General features: G+C 36.0%; 1 protein-coding gene across 3 annotated transcripts in view; it reads right to left on the reverse strand.

Moving 5' to 3' along the window:
- Positions 1-8,753, reverse strand: part of LOC128996282 (septin-7-like) — a 66,883-nt gene extending 58,130 nt beyond the window's left edge. For all 3 annotated transcript variants that reach the window (XM_054421494.1, XM_054421493.1, XM_054421495.1), the window contains exon 1: positions 8,526-8,753. In XM_054421494.1, the coding sequence (XP_054277469.1) occupies positions 8,526-8,735 (210 nt within the window). In that variant the 5' untranslated portion in view covers positions 8,736-8,753. The remainder of the gene's footprint in view (positions 1-8,525) is intronic.
- Positions 8,754-20,220: the final 11,467 nt, after the last annotated feature.

Genomic DNA, 20,220 nt, shown 5'->3' on the forward strand with positions numbered 1-20,220 from the left:
CTTACGAAATACCTAAGGAGTTTGGAAAGTTGTGGTTACATGTAACGATGAACAGAGATATATAGTCGGTATGTTTGAGCCAGTCTCCTGACCCAACGTTTACCTTGGACCTTAAACAATTGGTCGGGAGACAGGTCAAATCATACAGAGTATAGTGTTTTTTGAAGGAAAACTAGCGTTTATTTCCCAATCTCTTATGCATGTCTTCTTGTACGGATTGCATGGTATTTTTTTTCTTAGAAGAAATCGCAGCCTGCTGTATGAACAAATTTAGGGACATATAGGTTAACAAGAAACAATTAGGAAATAAAAATTTTGGATATATCATGGTGTGAAGAATTTATTTGATAACATGCAAGAGGATAAGAAAGATACACAAAATTGGGAGGAGTGGAGATAAAATAGTTTATTCGATTAAGGTAGCTTATTTTTGACAAATATAGAAATTGTACTTTCAAACATAAACTGCGAGCTAGAAAATACATTACAACAACAATGGTGAACCTAATGTGACAACAAAAGAGAAAAAAACAATACTGAACAAAGCCAATGTCACATACATAATCAGGCAATGTTATACTCGCTGAAAGAAAATTATCATATCATGTTTGATAATATCAGAGAAGACGATGGTATACAAATTACAGCTGCCATAGAGAATACTAGAGACTAAACCAATAATGTATGCATAGTCGAGGAAGAGTACAGTAGATGTTTTGCAGACGAAACGTTGGAATATTACCAACCAGAAGACCTTGGGGGGTACGTCATGAGGATAATCGTGACGTGAGAACACATATACATTGACAGTGTTGTTGAGTCATACAATAAACAACAAAATAAAAATATTATCTGTCCAATAAACGGCTAAAGTGGCCAAGTGTTCAATATCACTGTAAGTTCAATCCAATATCACTAAACGCTAGCTAACTCACGAAAGACAGAGCATCTGACGACGACACGGCGAGAGAAAAGTGGCAACGTCGCAGCCTCGGCCTACCGAAACAGCTGTTGCACTGATATGCAATATGTGTACACGTTTGTTATTACTGTCGAACCGGCCGGTGCGACGTTGCCACATACAAACACCGCGGCCTTAAAAGAGGAGGCTATGGTTTAGAACAATGTAGACTTAATGAGACGACTCCGACTCTAAACCTACTGTATTTTGAATTTAGCTCACAGGGTAACTTAGTATACAGAAGATAAATTTGCGTTACGAGTCTAACTATCACGCATTACGAGTTATCATCACGTCCATTACAAACCTCTAGTAAATTACGTCACAGTGTAGCGTGGTCTGGCGTAGGGGGTTCAATGTCTCCATGGCAACGCGTCTACCCTCTCTGCATCACACAGTACATCTGCTAGTTGTATCACACCACAGCTGTAGCTGCCTTGACCTTAGTCGCCCACACGCGGTCGTTTGAGACGTTTTTGCATGTCTAGCGACTTCTCACATGTGAAATGTTCCTTGAACCTCCAGACTTTTTCGAATGTATCGAAAAATGCGTTATCCTTTACTTTGTTGTACACGTTTAAGTTGTTGCCAGTTTTAAAATTCAGATGAACATAGTGATCTAGCTAACGATAGGATGTGTTGATGTCAATTATCAATTCTGTCCTACAAATGCATAATGATGAAAATGAAAGACCATATCGATGACGTACACTCCAATTTTTAACCACACCAAACTAAAATGACAACTGTCAACTATATAGTATCCTTTACAACTCATTAATAATTGCCGATATTTAAACATTGGCTATTCTGAGAGCTGCTCATTTAACTTTATCAGTTTCGAATACAAATTTGCTACAACTGATCCAGATCCATATACAGTTTATACTTCAGTTAGACGTCAAAAGTATTACCATACAGCGGAACTAAGGTTATGTATTTTCAAATAGGGATGGATAGTGTTAAAACGTTTAAAAACTATTCAAGCATTATCTATCTTGAGAAAGCATAGTAACTAGGAGTAATCTCAAAACGAATTCGCAGCAAAAGTAGAACTGTAAATTTCTGACACACACCAAGAACCGAATCACCAAGATCAGTGTAAAATCGTGAAAATATTCCATTTGCCAACTAGAATAAGTGTACGAATTTAAACCTAAATTTCTCAAAATATTTCTCGGACTTCTGTTACGATAACGTGACGTCATAAGTTTATCTCCCTATGACAGACATCCCCAAACACATCACATTGGAGAGTAGCAATCTTGCGATTCGGCCGGATGAGTCACTGAGGTGGCGATCCGATTATCGATCGGATGAATCATCCGGTAGTTGATGACCTTGTCGGGGCGGCGTCTACGTCTACATCACTTCACATGCCGCCAGCGTAGCCTACTACAATGGACTCTGGTCCATTCACTGCTGAAACACTGAGATTTTCCTGTCTTGTCTACTCTATCACACTATCTTATACTCATCCGTCTTATCTTGTACTCCGTCACACTATCTTATACTCGTCCGTCTTATCTTGTACTCCGTCACACTATCTTATACTCGTCCGTCTTATCTTGTACTCCGTCACACTATCTCGTTCATCATGTATACTCGGTATTTGGCACAAACATTACGAAGTAGATTGAAACCTAGATTCTATATAAATTCCGCTATTTTTGGTGGGACACTTTTGAAATTTATTTCTAGACTTTTTACAAGTGCATTTCTTAAGATTGTCATTGAATATGTAGGAATTAATTCAGGTGGTCCTATATAGCACAGAAGCACGTAGCCAGTAAAAACCCAAACCGAATATTAGAATTTACATTTAACAAGTTTTGTGTTTTGGGCAGAATAAAATGTGTGAAGTGAAATCGGGTTGAAATGATACGGCGGAAATGAAACGTACATGTCAGTGATTTAAATTGCAAATTAGTGTATTTTTTTTAAATGGGTGTCTACTTGTAGGAATTAAAATAAATTTGTTGGTTATGAAACTAAACTGCCACTATGTCCAAAATCGACGAGTAGGAAAAACGAAAAACTATAAACATTTAAATGAGATCCTTAAATTGACAATTCAACACTGATAGCATAGAATAAATAAACACCACCTTCGTTTTACAGCATTCTCTTATAATCTCTATCACTTATCACTTTAGACTTCCCTAAGCCAAAATAAAAGTTTGGCAATAAATTTCCACCGCCATACCTGCGCATTAACGTACAATAATTAGTCGATGAAAAGAATCGAATCAACGCCATACAATGACTAACCATGTGTTTCCCAATATTCTGAGTCATTAAATCAATAGTGCCATATGCATCAACTGTGCATGTAGAAGTATTGCCATAAGTGGGTTTATGACATACTATTGTATAAAAAACCTAACTACAAAGAATAAAGGTTAACACAAAAATTTGTAAAAATCGACAACGATAGAGACGAGATTAATTTGTTCGCTTCTAATATTTAGAACGAAAAACATGTAGGAATAAAATTTACTTTAAGAAAATCGTCAAAGTCTCCACAGTAGTCAATTGAATGAAGTTAATAGCACCGTTATACCATTTGGCCGACAATAGTCCCGCATCGACGGCTGTTAACCAATCATCAAGCTTTCATTGCCCTTGTAAACACCAATTACACGAGTATACTGTAGTATGTAAGTTTACAAGTAAGATTTAAGTAAAGATTTCGCAAACGATCCTGGGGTTATCCTAAACGATCTGACCAAAGGATAGATACTTTTTCGGTTTCAAACTAGAGTGAACCATTTCATCGACAAGTCACTTGGTCGACAAGCCATTTGACTGCCAATAGACAGCTCATATGTGTACAAAATACCTAACAATTATATCTGATTTGTGCGACGCCAACCATGGTGCAATTAGGCGAAGATGGGTGAAAGTCAAATCAAATATCTTTATTTTGCACAAAAATGTATATATAGCAGAATACCCCCGCCGCAGCAAACCTGCCGACTAAGCGAATTTCCATTTGTCTGAATTGATTTTTAGTTAATTTATATTTTAATAACATTAGGTTTAACGAGTACCTAGGTTTGCTGCTACAAGGAAATAAATAAAGTCTGTTTTTGAGTAAAATATTGATAGCTTAGTACAAAATAAATAAATTTGACAAGTTTGATCAAAATATATTCATAAACAAGCAAACTACAACATTTGACAACATTCTCCATAAGAATAACATGGGACTTTTAAATTTACATTTTTTTTTAATTTTCTCCGTTACTAATAATTGAACAAAAATACTTTTATATACTAAATTATTTGTTTTTTTAAGCTCTTTAAAAAGGTCTAAACAGAAATTGGGAAATTTTGTGTTTTGAGGGGCAAAAGTGAGAAAAACCAATTTTTACCCCATAAAACCCCCCGTAAAGCCCCGTTCCCATGGTCCGATCGTGCTGGTTCGCGAACTCATTCAAGTTTATCCCGCTTTACACCTTTAAACCAAATTTCATCAAAATCGGACAAAAATTACTCAAGTTATCGCGTTCACGGACGTATATATATATATATATATATAAGTCTATATATATATATATACTAGTGGCTTGTAGGGACATAAGTCCCTAAAAAGCTCAAATGTAAAACAACTTTTTGCAATACCTTGAATCACTCCAGTGGTTTAACATGAAAAGGCAGCAAACATATCATTTTGTGAATAAATACTGGTTTACTAAGGTAGCTTTGGTCTTGTGGTTAATGAGGATAAATAAAAGCTTCCCTGTTTGGAATTTTAAAAATTCATTGGAGGTTCGCCTTCAGATGAATTGAAGACGCCTGCAATTTCATCTGCAGTAGGCTTATTATACCTACGACGATCCATATTTATCCTGTCTACAGACCTAAGTTCTAATTCACTGTCACCTTGTACAACCATTTCTTCCGAAACTCTTTTGTAAATTTGTGCAAATGGATTTTCTAATAGAATTTCAGCTAGTTTTGACAATATTTCAGGTTTTAAGTCACTATTTTCTCGACGCCTTTGACGAATTTCTGTTGCTGTTGATGTGTCAATAATGTACAATTGGCCATACACGGGGTCTTCATCATGTTGAGGCAGCAAATCTGAGATTGAACGATAAATCTGTCCTTGAATTTTGAAACAGTATGGTCCTTTTCCTGGAATATCTTTCTTACTGGCTGAAAAAAAAGCAAAAGCCATCGCACTGTTGCATTGTCGAATGAATTTATACAGTTGTGGGCTCTCTTCAAACAAACTTTTAAGTTCTACATTAGTTTTTGACTGAGGAAGGTTAATAAGTCCGTTATGGCAACATGTCATAAAATGATTATTCGTTAGTTCTTCTCTAAAATGAAGAGCACTACATTGAATGCACTCTTGGTCCAATAATCCTGCATCATGGATCTTTACATTTCTCTCGTCTACCATGGGTCTCCTAAAAAGGGGTTATAACATATCTTGATTAAGTTCGTCATTATCTACTCTTGCTCTCCTACGCGCACTGTCATTCCTATGAACAGTTCCCCGCCTTTGTGGTATTCCCCTGGCGTTCAAATTAATTACGGTACTTATAATGAAAAGAATATATATCCAGCAGCCTACATACCAAAACATCTTGAATCCCTGGTGATTTTATAAAAGTATGATCGAATATGATTATTCTACGTTGTATATTCACTGCACTAAAAAAATTTATTTACGAAGGAATGCAAATACACCATTTTAGAACCAATAACATTTATAGGTTATTTTAGTTGTATATATTTACACAACCTTAACCTTAAAATGTGTAGAAATATAAAGAAAACAACATCATTTAAAATAAACTTGAACATATGATTTAAAAATAAAAACAAAACAGAAGTTAGATTTAATTTCGACTCTTTGATTATTTATACAGAATATTTATTCTATGTCGTTTATTCCTTTAACACGACAATAACGTAAAAGCATGAAAAAATGAAACTTGAGTATATGATTTAAATATAAACAAAGAATTTTCTGACTAATCTTCAATATTTCAGTTTTATTATAGTATACATTTCATAGTTGACTGGCTAAAAGTTAACCAAATGCGTGTATTGATCACTGTTTTCAAATCTGTGGCACAGCTGTTTTAATTTCAAAAGATGTAAACAAATTAAACCCCATGTTGTTTTAATGGGAAAAGTTTTATTCTGTTGCGAATTTATGGTAAAAAAATAAGAAAAATGAATAGTTTTCCCTCAAAATTCACGTCAAGACCTTTAAAATAAGACCCCTCCCATCCTTCTACGGCCATCCAGTCACTCACAATTTCTTTACAAAAATTTGACTTACGGAATTATATATATAGATATCTATCTATATATTAATAGGCAAGCATGTTTCTTTAAAACCTTTTTTCTCAGCTTGTGTGCATCGTAGGGTAAATCTACGCATACCGTTAGAAAGCAATTTTCCTGTAGGTGTGCAGAATCCCTTTATAAATTTAAATAGGCTCAAAGATAAGCACAAAAAATGAATTAAAAAATTTGAAAAAATTAACATGGATCTTATGCGTTGCCATGCTGGTGACGAAATATAAACAGAAAATCAAAACAAATGGAAGAAACTCCAATCACATGTTTTATTTACAGTGTGGGGTGAAAATAGAGAAGTGAGTACATTACATATTTTTGGCCGAGTTTCGACCACTGGACGACCTCTCGTATATATAAATACATATATAAAAATTTGAACGAATAGTGTTTTTGGCCTCTGGGGACATCAAAATGAAAAAGTAAATCGGTCCCGGGTCTAGGTCTTACCGTGCCACCTACGGTAATAGCTACTTCCCTATAGGGAAATTCGCTAAAATGTGTCGAATAAATTAAATTATAGGCAAGATACAGTCTAAATAATTTTCTACGTCTTTCACATTTTCTCGCCGATTAAGTCGATCTAGCACGAACTTGTTGGGGATAAAAAAAGTGTTTTTGCGCAAACATAACTTATATAGCTAAACTTAAAACTTGTGAACTTGACACATCTCGTTTATGCCAACTGGAAACTAGCCAAGTAATTCATTAATGCATGAATCTTGTGGTGTTAAATGAAGTTGTAATTTTATTTTAGTGGACTATTATATCAATAAAACTGTTGATTCCTAAAGCATAAAAATGGTGGGGAAATTATGTACCTACAAGAGTTGATTATAAATTAAAAAGCATTTAAAAATGTTTACGCGTTAAAGGCTAAACTAAACCAACGTTGACAATCTTATCAATGGGAGGAGGCTGAGTTCAGGAAACTCTGATAAGAATAGTGATAAGCGAAGTGTCGAACATGTTAGCTTTTCAATCGAAACTTTTCACACAAGTGCTGTAAAAGTTCTTATCCATTATAGTTTTCTACACCTTCCATGTGCAACCTTGAAATGTAATGTTATTGGATCTGTTTTGTAAACAAATTGCGAGTTATGGTTGGCTGCTCCCAAGATGTCTTTTACGCTTCGTAGCGTCAAATTTGAATATGACGTCGTGTCCGGTTCACTATGAGTTCTCTCCTACAATCACACGGCATAGGAGATACTGTACCTACAGACACAAGCAATTAAAAAAAATATCTTACTCAAAGATCATCAATGTGTAAAATGTGTGTTGTGGAAAGCAACCAGAAATGTCGTATATTTGGCTGCGTGGCTTCACAAATAATTATGGTTACTTACTGACGTCCCAACATGCAAAAACTGATGGTATTAGAGGTATTTGTTGAAGTTGTCTGTGTTGAAGTGATGTAGAAGATTTTACACTACTGGGGATTATGTTTTATTAGATTTTACACTACTGGGGATCATGTTTTGTTAGATTTTACACTATGGGGATCATGGTTTGTAAGATTTTACACTACTGGGGATCATGGTTTGTTAGATTTTACACAACTGGGGATCATGTTTTGTTAGATTTTACACTACTGGGGATCATTTTTTGTTAAATTTTACACTACTGAGGATCATTTTTGTTAGATTTTACACTATGGGGATCATGTTTTGTTAGATTTTACACTACTGGGGATCATGTTTTGTTAGATTTTACACCACCGGGGATCATTCAAACGTGTTCTTCAATTAAATTAAAACTTGCAACAACGTTCTCCCGAGACTTTTAGCCACCATATTCTGCATTTTATCATGGATGAAGTATCTACGCGAACCGCCCTTATAACACACGAGTTTGTACCTTTAAAAGTAGATTCGGCACACCCGGGTAGCTACGATAACTCCATTAATGAGTTCCTACCATCGTTTCAACTCAAGTTATAGCAATTAACGCATTACACTGGGTTAAACCTGAGTTATTCAAGACTTTTAGAAAACAGTTTCCCAACGGGTAATCTAGGTTCAAATCCATTTAGCCACTACTACTACTCATTGATGAATTCCTCTCTACCAACTCAAATACTACAGTACCACTCATTGATAAATTCATATCCTCTGCCAACTCAATAGCAGGCCCTAACCTCAAAGTTTACACGACTTCCCACTCAGCAGACGTCCCCATAGATTCCGAACCACCGCCCCCGGCACGTGCACCATATGGTCACTATATATAGACTCACCGCCGCGGAGTCGGGTTGGTCGAACAGCCGCTGTCTGTTGGCCAACCTCTCTAGGCCCGCCAGTCTGTAGGTCCCTGGGCTGGCCGCCGTGTACTTGGGCAATGTCGGGGGTGGGGTCTTGGTGGAGGCGGCGAGCAGACTGCTGCTGGAGGTGTAATGGTAGGACGCCGGTGTTGTCGCGGGTTTGCCCGCCACTCCGTTCGCACTCATCACTACAGCACTCACACATACACTGACTCAGACTCACTCACTACTGTGTGTGGTGCCGCCGAGGCTTGCCCACGTTCGGAACAGTTCGGGCATCTTCGGGGAGGTCCGGCGCCGCCCCCACCACCCCCGGGTAATCGAGTACGCGTCGAGTCGAGAGCCGATTCAAATTCAAAGGGAAGCGTAATTAGTTTACGAGTTGAAGAGAGAAGGTGATCGATTTGTATATGTTTTACATTCTACAAACTTGGCTAAAAAAATTTTTACTACTAGAACTAAAAACCCTCCTATCTAGTAACTTATTAGTTTCTTAAAGAGAAGATAAACATTTTGTAGCAAGTTCAAAAACTCTTAAATAGAAAATCAATGTTTAAATGTTGACGGATAAAACTATAGATTTCATTTCCATAACTGAACTAGAAAAGAGTTGTAATTAGTGTGACAGAGATGTATCGATTTGTATAAAAACTTTCGCAACGAGATTAAGACATTACAAAATCATGCTTAAATTGAATAGGGACTTTTATGTTTAAACTTTATGACTGAGCAGCAGGAGAACAGGACCCATTGCCATGTCAACGTTGGAGAAAAGAGCAATAAATTAGTTTACAAGTTCAGTATAGAAGGTGTCCGAGTTGTTGTATTTTAATAGCGAATACACACTTGTGAAAACTTCAATAGGAACTTTTTAATTGTAGCGTCCCTCCTAAAGTATATTTCTCTGGAAGGCATATACTTCCAGTGCTGAACAAAGATAAAAGTGTTTATGAACCTGTTTGTTGTAAGCGAGGATCGGCGATTTGTTGCGAAATCGGATTATCAATGAACACCGAAGCTATATAACCCTTTACTGTACAATAAATTTAAGGATCACCTAAGGCATCATATTCCCAAGAAGTTGTAGAAGATAAACTACTAGTTTCTGTCAAATACGAAATCTTTAAAAGCCAAAACTAAATTAAATGACAACCTAGAGTGCTAACAGCATATTTTACTCATAAACTATCAAAAAACTATGGGAGAAATGGAACTGACTTGTATCCATCGATGTATAATAACTCTATACATCGATGCTTGTATCACACCCTAGTGAATTATCAACTATGTCCGTTTGAATAAAATATTGGCTACAACTAGGCCTTATAGATATAATGTCTAGTTTTCGTATTCAAGTCTTAGATTTAAGGAACCTTATTGATGGACAATATTGAAAAAAAGGTGTGAACAACTGCATTACAACCAATGTTAAAATGTATAACTGCAGGCCCCACAATCATCTACCGAAATCCATTATGATTATAAGGTCACAAGCTACAACCTTAAATCGAAGGTACATTATTCTTTCTGATGTAAAGACATTACCAACCCAAGTACCATAGAGTATGACGTAATGAATGTCGTTCAACGATTAGAGAACGTCAATGAAAACGCACAGTAGAAACTGTTTTCAAAAACACAAAACACGACAACCGACAAAATTACCAACTCCCTAACCATTTACCAAACAATTTCTTGTCTTTCCCAACAAGATTAATTTTCAATATCCAAGCACCCGCGGGATGAGCTATCAATCCAGATATCAAAACAAAGGGGGCAATTATCACTGATAACAAAGGTCACAGTGATAAGTTACGAAGCCGTCAATCTTGGCTTATCATAATGACCTTATCGCGCCTTATCAAGAAACGTATTGAGAACAAAAGACGGTGCGAATTACGTTACGTTTGCAAGTTTTAAAACACTTTGGGTGAACCATACGAGTGTTCTGATAGTGAAGGAAAAAATAAAATAGAGTATGAACAGTCAAAATCGTAGTGAAAAGATGTCTGAAGATAAGACGACGAATCCATGGTTGAAAGAGAGGTCTGACAGGAAAAAAGGTAACAATGAATTTTATCTAGAAAAAGATAGTGTCATTACTTTAGTTATGCATGATTCAATGCAAGTAGAGGAAATTATTGTTTACTGTACAGTATTTCTTTTGCAATTCACACTGATGCTAAATACTTACATTGCAGAAGACGTTAAAATTTTACAAAATGTTACGTCGAAAGATCGTGTTGTAAATTAGTAAACGCACTGATTTTCTTTCTACAGATAAAATGAAGATGAACTGTGAATTAAATTTGTCAACCACGTATGCTTAGAATTAGAGTAGACCTAAGCTTCTACGAAGAAAAACTTAATGATCTATTCAATTATGAGTAAACTCATAGGATTGTACATGCCTCTAATAATTGATTCAATTGTAACGTCGTGTTATTTTTCTCGAATTCGTTATTAAATTATCTATAAAATATAATTTATACACATTTACATCAATAGAGGGTTTTAAAAAATGTTGAATGTTGATTCCAATGGTACAAAACGTTGAATCTATATCTATATTCTATATTATGTTACTCCAAAACCTACTGAAGAAAATAAACCCCGCTGTATCTACGGACAAATCGACTACGATAGCCTCGAGTTTGCACCCAAAGATAGCCACATCCTCTGATAACAGGCTATTGATAAAACACGCAAACAAAGCTTCCATACTTTACCCATAGCCTTCTCTGCAGCGGCGTTGATGTGGCAACGTCGCACCGGCGGCCTATTGCCATGGCAATAACAGCAACAACAAAACATTGCACAGATACTAGATTGTGTATTAGTGCAACAGCTGTTTCAGTTGGCCAGGCCTGCGACGTTGCCACATTTGTCTCGCCACGGCCTTGTATTGGTGGAGGACATCATTAAGAGAAGAGTTCCTTTTAAAATAGTCCAAACTCCAATTTATATTTATTTTTATTTCAAGCTAGGCCTATTCCTTATACGTGTTGTGATTTTCATAGGCTACAAGTTTACATTTCAATGATGTTATCCACTTTAAAATGTTAAGCAAATTCTTAGTTAGCCTAAAACTATTAATCCGTTACACACAAATGTATCAAAACAAACATACACATAGTGCGTGAAAGCATGCATGTACGCAATGTATACAAACAATGCGGCTTGCAGGTTAGCCAACCGAGCAAAACAAAATACTTACAGCTGTGGCGATACGCAGACAGGGAAACAGCACCGAGAACAGAAAGAAACAGAGTTAGTTTAGCATTGTTGGCAATTGTTGCAAACTTACAGCTGATTATTGTAAACAGACTTACAAGAGAAACAACAGATAGTAGACATTTCGTCGCGCCGTTGGTCCATTGGTCTGCAGTGCGCCGGTGTGTAGCGGGTTACGTATCGATTTCGGCAGGCGCACATTGCACGGGCCTCGCCTAGCAGTACCCGGCTAAATATTGAAAACCTCCTTACGACGTTAAATTATGTTTTTAAACTACAAAAATAAATAATTAATAGACAATTGTATTAAGAATTTAATAGATCATATAGACTATGAAGAAATCAAATTGAGGTTACAAGAATTAAAAAATGTAATTCAATTTCTCGAATTTGATATTTATTTTATTAACTAATATCGTTTTCATTACCTTTCCTAAACAAGAATACCTACATATTTTACTAGTTATGAGTAGGCCTATTCTTAACTAATTCTGAGACATTTTGTAACTATTATCAGTGTTTTAGGTCGACAATTTTACGTGTAAGAAAACTCACCTGTAGATTGAGATGCATAGAGAAATATTAATTTACCAAAATCGTCACCATTTTTATGATAAGTTGACGTTAAATTTAATTGTACTTATTTCACTCCAAAAACCGACGATGCTGACAATAAAACACTTCCCAACTGCATCCCAAATGTTATGCCAAATTACAGGTTTAATTTATTTAATAAAATTTAACCCTCTAAAACAAAAATGCGCCTTGGAAATAGCAACAATACAATGGCGATATTTCAGAGTGTATAATCTTTGACTATCATTTAAGAATGTGAGTGAAGGATGAGTATTGAATAAATCAGATGACAGATATGTTACTGACTGAGATCTGATTCTTTGGTCCAGTCTTTCACTAAAAATACTAATAATCGAGCATTCTAAAACATAAATCTTTTGTAAAACCATATCGATCTGTCAAGTCCTTAGGGAAGCTGATCTGTCACCTCCAATCTTTAACCAGTACATACAAAATAATCACGTTACCTAGCAATGATTTTAACCTACCATAAAAGGATAAATCTCAGCAATCAGCAATTAAGATGTTCAACAAGTTTACGTCAAGGTCGGTGACAAGGTGAGTACATTCCAAGTGCGGCCATTGTAGCATCTCAAGTTACCTTACTGGTACAGACTGCATCACCTGACCAACCAGTCAGCTGTATGGCTGTCCATGAGGTTGTGCTCACCTTCAAGCTGAAGGTCGCTGGTTCAATCCCAATCGATAAAAATTGTGGCCAGATGTGAAGATTTTGTCTTTGGACTATCAATTGATGCCACAAATAGTAACACAAATGTTTGGACTGTACCCTACCCATACAAAAGACACCGTAGAAATGTCATCGGTGTAGCACAGCATAAAAATATAGTCAAATCAGCACCTTCTCGAGAAAACTACAGGGTTACACAAGGATGAACAATTGGTGAGTTTTCATATCCTGTAAGTTCTGGACATATTATGACGTATAACAGGTCATATCGCTAGAAGAACAAAGAGTAGGCCCTACTTTTAAAATAATGTCTGTATAAAAACAGCTGATTACCAAATAATTTATGTTGTCATAGAAGCAGATTTCAGCTTGAAGCAGCCATTGTAAAACTCAATTAACATACAGCCTTGCCTCTTAAACATGTGGCAGTCAAACAATCACATAAAAAAAATGTGAAAGCCACCACTTTCAATGTGCTATGGTTTGAATATTTCTGTGAGCTGAGTAGATAAGAACACAAGACATTCTACTGTAGCCTTGTGCCATACACAAAAAGAACTAAAAGCCACTTCCATAAGCATTTCGATAAGCATTGAGTTGATAACACACAAGACATTTGTGTTTGAAGTTACCATAAACCTTGCCTCTGAAAAAATTTGGATATCCAGTCAAACGTCAAAAAAAAAAATAAATAAATAAAAGCCACCTTTCCTGAGCATATAGATGAGCTGAATTAATAAACAAGAGAAAACGTTTATTGCTTTATAGTTACCATACCTTGCCTTTTAAAACATGTAGACATCCAATGAAACAAAAAAGAACTAGAAGCAACTAAGCATGTTTCTGAAGGATCCCCGACAAACATAGGTAAAATATACAGCCAAATGGTTGTAAAATATAAGGTTATAATCTAAACAAATGATGTGTAGATGATTTCAAGTGTACATAAAATATAGTGTTATTTGTTATACAAAGAAATACAATGGTTACAACTTATGATAAACTCAAGAAGCTTTTACACGGATACATAGAACTATAAATGTTCAATATGGCAACCCCTTCGCTACCTCAAAACAATAATTTACCTGACATCAACAAAGTTACAACTGAAGTTCCCTGATGTAAAAAACTATCTCGCCCCGAAATGGGTCACTTTCGTGACTAGTAGTGTAATACACTATTAACCAGTAATATTTATAATCAAATTAGGAACAATATTTGTAATTAACCCAGTACAATAAAACCCAATTTTAATGATCAGCATTACTATCAGCTGAGTTTACAAAGACACCAGCCATTCACAGATGTTCCTGTAGCATCAGCATTATTTGTGTGTTTGTCAAATAAACAATCAGCAATTGTACAGTAAGAAAGAAACTATAAGCTAACTGAGTTTGTTTGCGATTAAGGTATATTTTCAGGTGTAAATCAAGATAGTAGTTTTTGGAGGCTCACTGTATTGTATGAGATATTTTCTAATTTTATCATTGTTGCTGACATGTGGGAAGTTTGAGCTGAGACAGCCATTGTCATTTGACACTTGCAGCCTCTGTTCCGAGCAGTGCACACTTCACGTCAAACACATAACACTAGTTGTCCTTCGGGGATCAGTTATTAAATCAGCTTTAAAAAATACAGTAGAACCTCGTAAACGAGACTCATGGCAATTTTGTCAAATTTATCAAGGTAAAGTTTGCAATAACAGGAGTAAAACCAGGGGTAAAATAAATTCAAGGGGATTTGAAAATTATTTGTTATCAAGTGTGACTTGTTATCGACGGTGACTTGTATTGTCTCATTATGAAGGTCCTGGTGTATTACAATCACACTATATATTGCCCTTCTGTATGCTACTACTATTGGTTACCAGTACTAATTCCTATCAATGCACAAAATAAAGAAAAACAGATGAGATAGCAGGAAATAATATTTGTAAGAGATTGTTCTTGTACTAAGAATTGAGCCTATGTACCAATAATAACTACAACTTTGATATTTGAGAAAACTACAGTACAAAGTAAAAAACAGAGGAGATTTTACTAATGTAGAAGTTCCATAAAACTCATCTGATTAAAACAAGCACCCTTTTGCCCGTGTTTTATAAATCGAATCTAATACTTTGTCTAAAGAATAAACATGTCAAAACAACCAAAGAAACGTCATTATTTGAGAACTGTGACTACAAACACAGTGACAGATAAACAAAAGTACCAAATTAATATCAAACAATGTAAATTTTGAAGAAATTAAACACAACTATTTCATAGGAAGCTTAATAATGTTAAAATAGCTTGGTCAAATATTAAAAGATGATTTGGCAAGTAAATAAATGTCACTGGAAAAAAGCCAAAGCTCAGAAATGTCATCAAATATCGCAGCAACATTCAATTACATCAGCAGCGGAAAAAGGTCACCAAAAAGTGTATCACTAGCGATACAGTGTTGAGAGCTCGGTATTTCAGGGATGGTTTACAGCAAAATATTTTTATTAGACATAAATAGTTCCACATCTCTTCATCGGTTTTAAGTTTTTGGTCTACGTTAAAATTTTATTACTTAGGAGTCAAACTTGTCGATGAACCAAAAATGTTTTAAAATTACTCATGTTAACGAAAAAGATGTAGATTATTATTGATTTTCCTCCTCAACCCACCAACTATTCTAACAATTTCCCAAAACTTGTCTTACCCTAATTCATTTTTTTAGTCATTATCTTATTGGCTTTAACTCCATTATGAGAATAGTCACTTTTTATACTGATAAAGCTCAACAACTTCAGCTGATGTAAGATTTTTAAATTCTATATCAAAACTTGCCTTCAGATCTATTCCCAACTAAGTATTTCTTAAGGTGCAAAGCTAGTTGGAAGGCAGGTTACCTGCCTCAGGTAACTTGAAATGCACTAGAGGCAGGTAACCTGCCTGTCTAATTGCCTCGTGTAAATGCGGCTTCATAGACAGTTTCTAGAATACATCCAAAAGTTAGCAAAAGAAACAATGAATTGAAAAACAATTGTGGATCATGTTGATGTAGAGATAAACACATTCTTGAATGTTTCTTAAAAACAAGTGTCAAGTAAAGAGAATGGTCCTTTATTTTACGTGGCTTTATAAATTTAATTCAAATACATTTTCAACTAAAAAATCAAACTAGATACTTTTCCAATTGACACTAGTTGCACCTAAAGTTTTTCCTTGACCCAACCTAAATTTGAGGGATCTAGACCACTCTCCTATAAAACCTAATTTCGTTATGCATCAAAAAGGAAACTACGTTAAAAAAATGTACAAAGCCATATGTATAAAAGAATAATCACCGGCATCATCCTCTTTCCTATTGTCTTCCATATGATCACCAGCACACACTAGACACATTCACACTACACACTAGACTGGTGTGGCTATGGCTCAACCATGACATACTGCTGACATAAACACTGGCTCATCATGCATCACCACTCTGGACACACTACACCACTACACTACAATTCTTTTCACTTAGTGTGTCGACTGAGATGATCAATTACAACAATCTTGTATGGAAAATTGGATTGTGGACAAGATTGTTTCAAAAGTGTTTTTAGTTGTGATAAAAGTAATGAGGTACATATTAAGGAGTCTTGCACTTGGAAGAGAACATTAATGTTTTTTTTTTTTTTTACTTGTATAGGTATATTCTTGTTTTAATTGTAATTATTGACAGAGGTACGTGATGTATGCTAGATGAATAAAGCAAGTAGGGTATAATTTGAAGTGTTTGTTTAAGGGATGGTTGGAAGTGCTTTTTTCTGTTTGAATCTCGTACAGAAGTAAAATCGAGAGTTAAATTAAATAGGATAATCCTTTAGTTTATTTTTATTAGATTAGGCTATTTTACTTCTTACATTTCAACCCTGGAAAACATCTTAAAAAATATATTTTACGCCACACTACACTGTTATAACGAACATCCCACACAAGGATTTAGTCCAGTAAACAGCTGTTTGCCACCAGCTTAATCAAATGGTTTCATTATATTTTACTGTACTGTAATGAGCTTTTACATCATACTACACAGAAACAGGTACATTTCCATCCATATTGATAGGCTGGAAAGTTGCCCTTTACCGTGCCCAAACACAAAAAATGAACGTTATGTACTTTTACCATACACTTAGTCAGCTAATGAAATAAACAGCTAACTGCAACGGCCTATTTTATTTTCTGTAATATAAAAATATTATAATTTATGCTATGCCGTGAATAAGTTGTGTTAAGCGTTACAATGTACCGTACCTATTAATTATTCTGTGTATTATGATGTAAAGTATCTTATGTTACTCGCCCGGTAAGCTTAAACGTACTCGCACAAAAATTTCCTGGGAACTGTCTTGCTCGCACGGTAAAACACCACTTACCGGGCTAGTAACTTAACGTAACCAATCAGCTGATTATTTAAACAAAAACGTAACCTCTCTTAGAGGATATAAGAAGTGATTGTTAGTCCTTTAGTCGGTAAGAATATATAAGGATTCATAGATATTTTATTGTTTAGTTAGCTTAGAGTAGTACCTGTAGCATAAAATATTGTACGTCACTCGTCCAAAATGTGTTTACCGGACTCGTATGGTAATGCCGCATTCAAACCTATTTTCAGGACTAGTATCGTAATGAAAACTATTAAACCTACGTGATTTTGGCTAAATCCCCTTAAGCTATTAGTCATCTACTGGACCGTACCTATAAGAAAAGTGTGCTTTAAGTATGAATCAGAATATAAACATGTGAATTTCAGTTACGCATAGGAAAATTAATAGGCTAGTAAAGAATTTATATCTATAATAGCCTAAAGCCTAATAGGCTAATAGGCTAATACAGTTAGGCCTACCTCTGTTAGTTTTTCTGTTAGGGCGGTGTTCTCGGGATATCTGTCCTATAGAACACCGCCCTAACGGAAAAACTGACAAACAAAAATCCACGTTCGCACAAAACCTGGTAGATAATAATCACCACTTTTAGGTACTTGATTTGGACAATGGCTTAGAAAATCTACACACCTATATTTAATGGAAATATTAAACACCCTTGAAGGATATGAGACAAAGCTCATAAAATGAGAAACAACAATGAATCCAAGTAAATGATCAATTAAAACTTTAATATCACACCATTTTCAATAATATTATCAAACAAAGCAAGCCACAGACAAGGGATCAAAGACCAGGAGATACCGCCACAGCTGGTACAAACTAGCAGTTGTCCAGTCAGCTTCCGTAGACCTACCAGTAGGCCTACTGGTGGTATCGATCATCATGTGCGCGACAAGCCGTCTCTTGTTTTAAATATTTTAGCCTAAATGATTTTTATCGTGTTTCGTATGTGTGTAAAGTTTGGCGACGCCAAATCTGGTGGATGGTAGGCCTACATACTATCTAAGGATGGCAATTTGATGCCAAAACGACCGTCATACGGAAACTTCAGAGCTGTGACGAGGTAATTGAGTTATTACATTATAGACCTCAATTCAGGGGCTAAATCATGTCTATTGAGAATTTATATGTCTAAATCAATAGATAACTTGAACGGATACAATGTTTCAATGTCTTTAGTCTGGGCCTCGGGTGGGATTGTAATGTTTAAAGTGTTGGTAACTGAGGGGAGCGAGCTGGTCTAGTGGTAGAGCAACGGAACTTCGGTCCCTGAAGTCTCGGGTTCAAATCTTGCAAAATCACCCTAATTGATTTGATCTAAGTGGTAATGCCGCAACCCCTAGGTCAAGCCTGAAGTAATGTGACAAACAGAGTTGTCAGTCCAGCTACAATCATGGAACGGTTTCACAGACTTTCTGTGCAATGTGCTCAAGAAAAGATAGCTAGGTAAGGCTCGGCCACACTAGATGACTCAATCGCCACTACCTGGTAGCCCCCGAACGGTAATTTCCCTTTAAGGCAAAGTACTATACTAACATATCAGTTGACCTATTATAACTCAAAGGAGGCAGTTTTGTTAACCTTGGGCCTAACTTATGTTAAGCCTCGTCCACACATGGCGATTTGTCTGCGGAAACATGGTCTGCCAACTGTCTCCAGTATGTTGCTATTTTGTCTCCAGTATGTCGGCCGACTGTAGGCAGACAAATTTCGGTGTTTCTGGAGACAAAATACAGTGTTTTCTGTTTTCCGTTCGAATGGGAAACACGGAGACAAGAGACAAAACTTTTGTCTCAAGTCTGCATGTGTGGACGTGTCTGGAGACAGGAGACTGGATACAAGCCGAAGGTGTTCAACATTCAGCCCATTTAGTTAGATTACAAAGCGGTAATATTACGATTTTTGGGCGGTAATAAAAGAGCTGGATTGAGTTTCTTGAAAGTTTTGGAATTAGTTTTCAATGATTTATATCATTATATGACATTTTATTGAATTGTTCATCCCTTCAAGTTTAAAATCTTAAGACCAACAAAGCCCAGCAAAATTTCAAAATCTTTAGAAGTCGACCTCGTGAAGTTACTAAATCCTCCACCTAATCTGAAGGTCTGATAGAAGATTGCGACCATCGTACAAACCTTGCTCGAGAAAATGTTGAGTCCATCATCGTCTCTTCCTAGATTCATCAGGCCCATGGCTCAGAAAAATGAAGCCCGCACAGGATATAATTACGTCCTCCTCGGTCACCATACCAACAAACATGGAAACACTGGCTGGCTAGTGTGGACGCAAAACACATCGGAAACTTGTATCTGAAACTGTGTTGACAGACTGTCTGCCGACTGTCCGCGCACAGTCGGCAGACAGTCGGCCGACTCAGTCTCCATGTGTGGACTAGGCTTTAGTTTAAATGATTGCCAAAGTGAAACTGCAATGAATAATTAAGCTAAACCTATAAGTTAAGCTTGAAGCGTCATAGCATGATTTGATTCTTAAGGTGATCTAGGTAATGAAAATGGTTGTGAAGATGGAGTAAAAAAAAGACATTCAGACTAGGCCTAGTGGGCCTAGGTCCAGGCCCCAGTTGTTGTTTGTTTTCCTCCCCAAACGATACCTTCAAAACTGTATGGCACTAAAGAATGCCAATTGAGTAATTTGGCAACTGTAACTATATTTCGAAGTACACAATCAATCAAATATGAAACAAATGCGCTGCTGAAATGTAAAAGTTAATGACAGTTGGCAGCTCATACTTATTTTGGCGC

The sequence above is a fragment of the Macrosteles quadrilineatus genome, unplaced genomic scaffold (genome assembly GCF_028750875.1).
Source record: "Macrosteles quadrilineatus isolate MER2022 unplaced genomic scaffold, UCM_ALF_1.0 Scaffold_6__1_contigs__length_79288215, whole genome shotgun sequence".
In the NCBI taxonomy this organism is placed as follows: domain Eukaryota; kingdom Metazoa; phylum Arthropoda; class Insecta; order Hemiptera; family Cicadellidae; genus Macrosteles; species Macrosteles quadrilineatus.